We start from the raw sequence: 10,002 nt of genomic DNA on the forward strand, positions 1-10,002 counted from the left end.
ATTGTTTGCTCGTTCGGTGCTACAATCGGTAGTACTTGAGTTATGTACATCCAGTTCCGGTTTCGCGCTATTGGCTAGTCGCTCGTAGAACTTCTGGGTGAAGAGCGACGAATTCTAGATTTGGAGAACCGAGCAATCGGGCGACAAGACCGAGCGATCTGTTCAAGCGACGGCCCGATCCGTCACTCGAAGCCTTTGCTCGTCGCTGTCGCGGACAAGATCGCTCTCATGGGGTTTAGCCTTTAGTGCCTTCAGGTAGCATACGAAAGCCTATTGGCCATTTGCCTTCTCTAAAGTTAATACATCATGTGGCAGCTGGGGGCAGAAAATATGTTCTACGTCCGCTGCCATGGCTGTCAGTTGTGGCGCTGACTATCGCTCTCAGTTCTAGATTTAGTGCACGTGTAATACTCAATATACTGAACAGGAAAATGGCGCCGCAGTCGGACAAACGGTAAAAACATCGTGCCTCTAATGCGGAGACGTGAGTTCGGATCGCACCTGCAGCCTCTTGTTTTTCGTCCACTTTTATTTCCATTTATAATTTCTACATGTAAATAAAAAAAAAAACCGGTGAGCTTTGCTTTCTTTGGTGTGATTATGTGTTGGCTTGACGTGACTAGAACATACATTTAAATACGTGACGTAACATTGACGTACCGGCAACAGGCTTTGGGGTCAAATTGAAATATAGAACACTAACCGTCATTTCCTCTTCTTATATTCAGCCTAAAACTGCGAAATTAACGAAAGTACACTTTATCAAGGATACAACGTCCATCTAAAACGATTGGATGTTTCTCTTCAGTGCTGCTTTCAGGCAGATTGTAGTGCGAACGAATATTCTTGGTTTCGGCGTTATATACAGAAATTTGCTTTACACGGTAGCAAAAAAATTGTGCGCGCTGACTGTGAATGCCCTTACAATATTTTACTGCAGCGGTAACTTTAATAATTTCGGCAGTTAGCAAACAAATTCTAACTGAATTTTCAAATATAATTTAGGATTTCACAGAGGATTAATAAGAATCACGATTTAAATGGTTATCCTTCAATAATCTTAAGGGCATTTGGGCCCTTCGCTTGCATTGTGTTTTTTTGTTAATATTCTTTGTGGAAAGTTTGCCTTGCCGCATAAGATGCTTGATGCATGCATGATATATGGCACGATTGCTTTTGTCTCACGAAGTCTAACACGGACGTATGGTAAGGACGACATGTCCACAGTTAGTAGACACATGGACGCCAAGGTGTAGTCCTAGTTTTGATAGGTAGTGACACTTTGATGAGCGCAGTCCGGGACCATTCCACTAGAGGGGTAGTAGATCGGTGAGGCCAGCTGAGCGAGGGCAGAAGAGACAGGTAGCGTCAAAAGCTAACCGACGGTCCGCAGCCCAATGAGAAGTTGCAGCTGGCATCAATGCATTCCCGCACGCATTCTCCCTAACGCAACCTACTTACGATGGCAGAAACCGGGTGGGAGGTCTAACCCAGCAGAGTTATCGATGAATCAGAAGGTCTATTTTTTTAATATGCTACGTGTTGAACGGGGACCTCAGAAAATAGGTTTTCTAATAGCAGCACGCAATAACAGTATTCTACCCACTGGCATTATAATTGAGAGGAAACCATGAAGATTTAAACTGTCTTTGTAATGTACCATAAATTATCGTTTAGTATTTCAAGGTCACATCGTTGGCTATGCAACGTACGTGAAGCTATAAAAGCTTGCCTACAAACGATTGAGTAGTTTTGTTGGATAATTACCTGAAAGATGAGAAATGTAAAAATGTCAAAGAATGCACTGCAGCTGCTCGCTTACAAGGCAAATTTGCCGCGAGAAGTAAGAAACGCGTGGTAATTAAGCTGCAGTTGTCTTTCATGATAAGTCAGGTATTGGCTAAAACATGGCAACACACCTGTTGAAGTCGCTGATGCGGTACCTAAACACAACCTGCGTCTTCTTGAATAGTTTTAGTGCACGGCTGTCGATGCCATTTCAAGATTATTCGCAGTGCTCATCTGTATAATGGCCGCTGTTGTGCCTTGTTCCTTAGGACAAGCTTAACATCTTGGCGGTAGAAGCTCAAACATATTATTTTTTGTCACTTTAGTCACTATTTAAAGTTGCAATCAGGCTATATCTTGTTGAAGAATGTCACCTTGTATTTTATTACCGGTGGTTTATGGCCAAGCCAAGCCAAGCCAGCGAAAACGGCTTTTGAACGCCGTTCGTCTTGCTGGAGATGTTCTGCGCTCGCAAATAGTTATAATTTTTTCAAGAACACTGGGTACGCATTAACCCAACTGTCTCTGCAGGAGTGCTATTTTATTGGCACAGTTTTGAGAAATGCAGAAAAGTTTTGTTAGAAGGCCAATTTATTTTGCTTTGTAATGTATAAACGAATACGGTTTGTCTTCCTTGTGTCAAACGTCTGTTTATTTAGGGCATACTGTGTGAACATGAGCGCTACTGCAGACTCATGGCTTGCACCTGTATATCTAGAAGGCATCTTAATCAGTATTTTTGTAGGCTAATATATTGGCACTATGGTGGAGGGGTTTCGTGTTTCACAAAGCGCAGCTAGAGATCGTAGTTTATAGCGATCTGCCATTTTATCCAGGGCACGAAGGCGGATACGCGCGTGTATACACCGGGCTTGTCGGGCCTGGCGCATCCGACGCCGAAGGACACGATGCCCACTTGCACCGAACGAACTCCGTGCAGCCACGTGGTCAGCGGGCCTCCCGAGTCACCCTGCAACAATTTTGGGGCAGGCTGTAATTTCATTGACATCAACGTTTTCACTTTTTTTTTGCCTTGTCTTCGTTCGGTATAAGCTGGGCAGCACTACGGGTTGTAGTCCCGGCTGCCGCATTCCGGACGGCGCAGAATGAAGAGACTCTGGAACCCTACCCCCCCCCCCCCCCTTCGTCGGCTCAGTGGCCATGGTGGTGGTCTGCCGGGCGCGACGTCGCGGGTTCGGTTATCAGCCGCCGCAGCTACATTCAGATAGGCGCGCAATTTAAAAGCGCTCGCCGAATCCCCACGCCGCTAAAATCAAACACAGCGTCCTCACAACCTAGGTCGCTTCTGGCAGTCTACATTTACGTTTTAATAATATTTGGGGTTTTACGTGCCAAAACCACTTTCTGATTATGAGGCACGCCGTAGTGGAGGACTCCGGAAATTTCGACCACCTGTGGTTCTTTAACGTGCACCTAAATCTAAGTACACGGGTGTTTTCGCATTTCGCCCCCATCGAAATGCGGCCGCCGTGGCCGGGATTCGATCCCGCGGCCTCGTGCTCAGCAGCCCAACACCATAGCCACTGAGCAACCACGGCGGGTTACATTTACGTTTTGAAGTTACAACTATGAAACAAACAAACAAACAAACAAAGAAGCAAACAAACAAACAAACAAACAAGCAAACAAACAAACAAACAAACAAATAAATAAATAAGTGAGAAAATAAATAGTAATGGCCATGCATCTTGCTTTGCTCACAAGCTCGTTCGAACCTAATTAGGAGCCCCCCCTCCCCTCCCCCGCCCCAGTAGTAACTCTGATAAAGTGCAGTTTCGGGAGTTAAGGCCAGCAATATAATTTCCTCTAGTGGAGAGAGGGGGAAAAAGAGCCGGAAAGGTATGCGAAGCTTCGGACGGCCACTGATTTTTTTCTTTATCTTTCGGTGGCATAACTGAGTATACCATCCTAAATCGCAAGAGCTGTCTGAACCAAAATAGCCGACTGAACTAATAAAAGTGTCTGATAAATGCTCGCTTGCCATATTCAGTCTGGATAAATGTTGTCGCTTAACAACTGCAAAGTGAATTGCAATATTTTACGGCACAACGTGGTTACGATTCCATCCTTGCAAACTAGTTGGGTAATGTTTCCTGCAACTTCATGCCGTGACCTGTTCGCGCTAGCTTTAAAATAAAGTGTCGATAATATTTCAGACTTGGCGAGACTTTGAACAAGCACATCACGGCGCAACGTTCATTTGAAAAAAAGAAAAACCGCAATCTTCGCAGGGAAGACCACCTAAATGTGAACAGCAACGGAATAGAAAAGCGCTATCGACAGACTAAACTTTCATCGGCACTTGTTTCGCACCTAGATTCTTTAGAGCACTCGAGGCGCTCTTAGGAAAACATGTGCTTCACTCATTGAAGAACCCTTTCTCGCGACTGACAGGAAGAGGAAAGTTGTCATATCCTCTGTCCCGCCCTCCCTCAGCATCATCCGAGAACGAAACAGAGTGTCAGTTCAATAAGGCACCATGGAATGAGCTTGAACAACCTAAAACCATCCCATGCGTGACTTAACGTCATCTTTCACTTCAACAAAACACAAGGGAACCATTGTGCGCCAAGTGAAGACTCCAAGCACGGCAGAAAGGATACAGCACGCCGCGTCCACATCGGACACGACAATCGCTCGAGACAAGATAGTTCCAAATGAAAGCAATCAATTTATGTTGGTGACACTCACGACGCAGCTGAGGGAGCGCACACTCCGTTTTTTCCGTCAGGCTGAGAACAGATTTGTTTCTTTTCTTGTCGTCTGCTTCATAGTCTGCGACGCGGCCCCAAAACAGCATCGACAAAGCCTCTCCTTAGTTTGTTGGTCTTTATTCTAGTTCGCCGGCACGTGGCGCTATAAATCAGTGCTAGCAGCCTGAAGGAGAAGAGTAGGGAAGAAAAACTAGCGGACTTCTATTGCAGAGAGGGAGATCAACGAAGGGAGAGAGAACGGTGAAATGCTGCGCGCGTAGGGCCGAGCGGATTCGCTGCCTCGTTAATGGTGCAGAGCAAGAGCAATGGCGAATGCCTGTGTCGGCGCTCAAGTACATCTTGCTCCGTATTCTGCCTTTCTTGTGAACATGTAGGAAGGCATTCAGCTAAGCACTGTTGTATGCAACAATGCATTTGTGTTTTTTTTTCTTTTTATGTGCCCGTTTGTTTCTGAACTTGTCAGATGTTTTGCTTCATGAATCACAGTAGGCATTCGCAAACTACACCAACGCGCCATCTTGCTGCAATGACGCACTGCTTCGCTAGTGTGCTGTTCATAGGTTTCCGTATAGTTGATTTCCTCGTTGCTGTAACGAACGTGCGGAGCACGTTTAGGAAATAAAGCAAGAAAACAAGGACATTATACGTTATAACATTTTTCATCGGCCTTTAAATATATATGTTGACATGTCTCACTGACAAACTTGATAGGTATTGGCTGCTCTAAACAGTAATATGCTTATAAAGCTTTTTTCAAGACAGGATAAGTTGGGATTGTCCCATTGTGTAAGCGTTAGCATACTCCCATGAAATGAGTGCGCTAGTGAAGCGGTTGCCCTATCCGGACTACCATAAGATAACCACTGAGGAGTTTTATTAAAAAACATAGTTCTTGCAGTAGTTATGTCCAGTACATGCGCCCACGCTGACACACATTTCCACTGTGAGAACATTGAGCAACTATAGGGGTAAAGGAAAGTTTAAGCATTTTTAGAGCACTTGACGTGCTTTTCGGGGGCTATCTTCTTATGTAGGTTCGTATATATGTATGAGAGTTTCTTTGGAACCATTTTCGCGCCTACCTGGGTAAAGGGGTAGTCCATGCATTGAATGAGTAGCGGATCGAGTACTTTGCTGAGGGAACAGGGTTCGAAACGAAACATCTGCACCAACTTGGATAACTATGTGGCAATGCGTACATAAGTGCCGCTTTTCCATGAAACTCTTTAACTCTGGCATGGGTTACTGTAGATGCGGGACCCGCTAGGTGCTGCTGTTCAAGGGAACTCTGACGCCGACATGGATCACTGCGTATGTGCCATTCGGTCGGTGCTGACCTTCGATGAAGTTCTGCGATGCCTATTTGGGCGACTGGGTGTGTGTGGTAGTAGGCGTGTGCCGCTGTTCTGAAGGTCACTGATGCCAACTCGGGTAGCAAAGTATCAAAGTAGCAAAGTATCAAAGTAGCAAGTGCCCCTAGGAATGTGCCATTCAGAATGACAATACAGATCGTTTAAATTTGTTCGATGCTGAGTGGACTCGAGCACAGGTAACAAGAGTTCCTGAAGGACATCTACCCGAGGCTTCAGCAGGCTGCGCCACAAATGTACTGCATACGTGGCGCTTTTCAATGAGTGCTTTTAAGGGCCTTGCGATTTGCCCTGTTTCTGCTTTATTCTCATTGCATTTTTCGCAGCACCTTAAAGAACTGTTTTTGTGTGCTTCGTGTGGTCGAGAACAAAGCAATTCAATTCAACACGAGAACTATCTGCGGGATTTGCACCGCACAAAACAAAGTACTTAAATGAACTTTTATGCCTTTCAAGGTCACTGCAACTATGTGATGACCATGAAAATGGCTGGTTATAAAGTATGTACCCTTGATTTTTAATACGCTTCAAACGTTTTTAAATTTCCAAGTTCAAGCATGGTCACGAGCAGTTTATCATCATTTCATACCACAAAATGCGTTCTTGCCGCTGTCACAGTGACACAGCAAGGTAACAATATCCCATATGTCGACCACATGCAACCAGTGCGGTTGGTTACAAATAATTATGGTGATTGCCCCATTCAAATAATGCATTGTAAGCCATGATCAACGGTAACTTAGCTATCTACAGTTCTATTGTTCCTAAAAGATGACGACTGATCCGTTTCAATGTGCGTGCTAGGAATTATTGTCGAGAAAGTAAGCAGCTATTTCTATAGGCAGAAACAAAAAAAATGTTTGTTTTCGTCTTTTAGTGCATCTACTGTTTGGGTATGTGATGAGGTGAAGATGCAATTTGGCCAGTAGTTGCTCCTCGAGACATATTGTATTTCATATTGGTGTGAAAATTGCTCGTAATGTTCAATTTCTAATATCGCGAATTCTGATTGTATGTTGATAGAATGAAAGTCAATGCATATATTTCGAAATGAAGGTTTCATTACTTTTCTGGAATGATGTGTTTGAAGAAATGCAACTGACACTCCTTTGTTCAAGCAGTATAATTGTAAGGATTGCAGTTTTTGTGCTGACAGCAGGAATACGCATGAAAGCTGAAGTGAACCTCGCATCACGCAACATCAACAAGATTAGTTAAAGCATTAAAATATTTCAGTAATACCTTACAGCTGTCTTTGGAGACGGACGATGTGCATATCACATTGCCTCTGTGCAGTTTTCTCAGCAGGCTCGGTCTGTTGAAAGTTGCTTTGCACAATTCAAATGGAAGCACTTCTCTTGTAATGTAGAGGAGGTCATCCGATGATCGACCACCTGAAGAATGAGCGCATTTCATCGGAAGTTTATACACTCTTAAGGAGTATTTTTGGCACAATATTGAAGTCCATAATCAACACGGTTACAAGACAGCGATATTTCCGCGACATGAGACCCATTTTTAGGGCATTAACCTAATCAGTTCTTCACATGCTCTGCTCATCACACATTTTTTGTTCATCGTGATCTCGCAACTGTATTGTGCTAACTTCGCTGTATTCTCGTTCACGTGTAGAATGTTCCGGCAAAAAACGATATGCCTAGTTCAGCAATAGGCAAACACAGACTCCAATAAAGCGTATTGCTCAAGTCGGCCGAAGATTATACAGAACATTACTTATAAGATTACCATTTTACTAAAAAGAATGGTAAGACGCTGACGCTAACTGCGTAAACGATAATCAGGTGTATGTTTCTAACGTTTGCAGGTCTAATAAATGACCACACAAAATTGGATACTTGCTTTCTGCTATTCTTCCCCATCCTGCTACAAGAGAATGCCTTCTTGCAAGATTGAAGTTCCTTATTGGTAGACAGACAGCATGTACAAAACTGTCGAAAGGAATAGGGCGCCGCAACTGCACAAATAGAAAATACTCTGGACACACAGACAAGCACAATTGAATGCAGATGCATAATTGAGGCCATAAGTAACTGAAAAGTCACCTCTTCAGAAAAGCTCTGAGCGTCTTTGTGGTAAGCAACATACAATAAGAAAGACCTGTGGACATTTGATAATTCTTGAAGTTCTTGATGTCGCCAAGTTTTAGCGTTCAAAATGCTTTGTAAGTATGCCTCATGCTGCTAGAGAACATATTTCACTGAATTCACACTGACCGCCATGTTCTCATAATAAAACACTAATTTGAAGAGACGCTGTATTTAGTAGAGGAAGAAAACATCCCTTAAGTTATTTTTTGTGCTATATAACTCAAGGGATGCTTTAGCCCAACCATGATTTCTTCTCATTTGAGAGTATAGATAGCAAATTGCTCTAGTAGTGAACAGCACTTCTAACAGCAGCACGAAAAGTGTTATTGCTCTTCGCAGAAAAAGTTTTCTGCATAGAGTAATGATAAAAGCTGAAACGGATGGTATGATTGTCTGGCATTGCCACATGACTCTTTCTTTTCGCGGCTTTTTTAATATACAAGAACAAATATGCGAGCACTTAGCTCATGTCGTTCCAAGCTACTGAATAGCCATTTCATTTGATTGTGCACACGATAGTGTGGCTTTGCGGAGCCCCGTGAGGCCGCCTTTGGGTGCCGCACCTTTATCAGACCGATGTCGTTCGCTGGGTTATTGAACGAAGGATGACGAATGAACAACTCAGCTCTGCGCCGGGGTCCTTGCTTTCTCCTTGTCTCATTGTAGTAGATGATAGCACCCAGTGGTTCTCTGCGTCTTGGAATAATGCGGACGATAGGTTTTAGTTGCCGCAAAGGACAGAAAGAGCAAATAGAATGCATGGCATCGTGAAATTCCTTTCTTGAAGTTGTAATCACTATGAAGAGCTGACGAACACGAGCCCCACGTCAAAAAGCTGGCGGTTCTTAACATCAGTTGACCACTTTCTTATGATAATATGTCTCGCCTAACAGATATACCAAAGCACACAAATAGTGATTGTAATCATTGACGAGTCCCTTTTTTATCCACGAAAAATTCATGTAATTGCAGCTCCTAGGAGGAAATCTGTACACGGTATGGTCGGATAATGCAGGATTGCTGATGAGCACTCCTTTATTACATCATCTGAGGAATTGGTGCAACACATGCTTGAACTTTAACCCCGAAACACCAAGTGCTCCGAACCTCTGAATGTCATTGCAACTGATTATTATTTCTCTTCATGACCGCAGAGCAATTGTATGTAAATAATTAACGCAAACGTGTACGCTTATGCTTGACGAATGTATGTGTTTTTGGGAGTGGCGACTGAGCCAGCGAAAATGTGCGCGTTTCGGTTTGGCGTGACAGAATACCTGTGCCTGAGTGGCGTGATTTGGACAGTCAAGACTATCTATGTAGACTAGCACCAGAAGAAGCGCTTGTACGTGCTCAGCATTGATTTCTTTGAATAAATATGCGCAAAAGAGCCATTTGCTACTTCATCATTTACTGCGTTCCAATAAATTTTCTATTCTCGCTTAGAATCCCACATTCAGGGTGCGTATGCGGGGCTTACGTTGGAAGTGTATACCAAAGCGTTTCGTACGGGGTTGTCGTGATTGCGACCACAATATTCCGTATTTTAGGTGCACTCCTAGGCTGCAAACTTGTGACAATGCTTGCTGCATATTGAGTTATCCATGACGGCCCACTAAAATATTGCTTGTCGTTGAGTGGCAGAAGCATACATTTTACAACTCATGCGCTGCCTTTCGTGGGCCTGTCAAGGGTTGTGACAGCTTTTCGTTTATGCTCTTAATTTATTTGCATCTCGCAAACTCATGATTGTGAAATATGTTTGACAGCGAATATGTCATCCGGTGACTCTTGCTAGACAGCGAGCGATAACTTGGAAGTTCTCGTTCACTATAGTTTTCGTTGGAATTCTCGTCGAAGTGCACCTTCACAACACGCAAAGTGAACTAAGGATTTGTATTGAAAGCTTAAAACGCTTGTATGTTGTTCACAATGACAAGCCGTTCATATATTGACGGTGATTGAAAATTGAGTGTCTAGAGGCACCTGCTTCACATACAT

The 10,002-nt window shown here is 43.6% G+C and overlaps 1 protein-coding gene across 1 annotated transcript in view; it reads right to left on the reverse strand.

Moving 5' to 3' along the window:
* Positions 1-2,345: 2,345 nt before the first annotated feature.
* LOC135912099 (trypsin-like) overlaps positions 2,346-10,002 on the reverse strand; it is a 30,169-nt gene continuing 22,512 nt past the window's right edge. The window contains exons 5-8 of the mRNA XM_065444481.2: positions 8,565-8,697; positions 7,754-7,868; positions 7,136-7,287; positions 2,346-2,758 (exon numbers count right to left, since the gene is read on the reverse strand). Coding sequence (XP_065300553.1) covers positions 2,585-2,758; positions 7,136-7,287; positions 7,754-7,868; positions 8,565-8,697 — 574 coding nt within the window. The 3' untranslated portion in view covers positions 2,346-2,584. The remainder of the gene's footprint in view (positions 2,759-7,135; positions 7,288-7,753; positions 7,869-8,564; positions 8,698-10,002) is intronic.

Source organism: Dermacentor albipictus, chromosome 10, assembly GCF_038994185.2.
Source record: "Dermacentor albipictus isolate Rhodes 1998 colony chromosome 10, USDA_Dalb.pri_finalv2, whole genome shotgun sequence".
NCBI classification, from domain to species: domain Eukaryota; kingdom Metazoa; phylum Arthropoda; class Arachnida; order Ixodida; family Ixodidae; genus Dermacentor; species Dermacentor albipictus.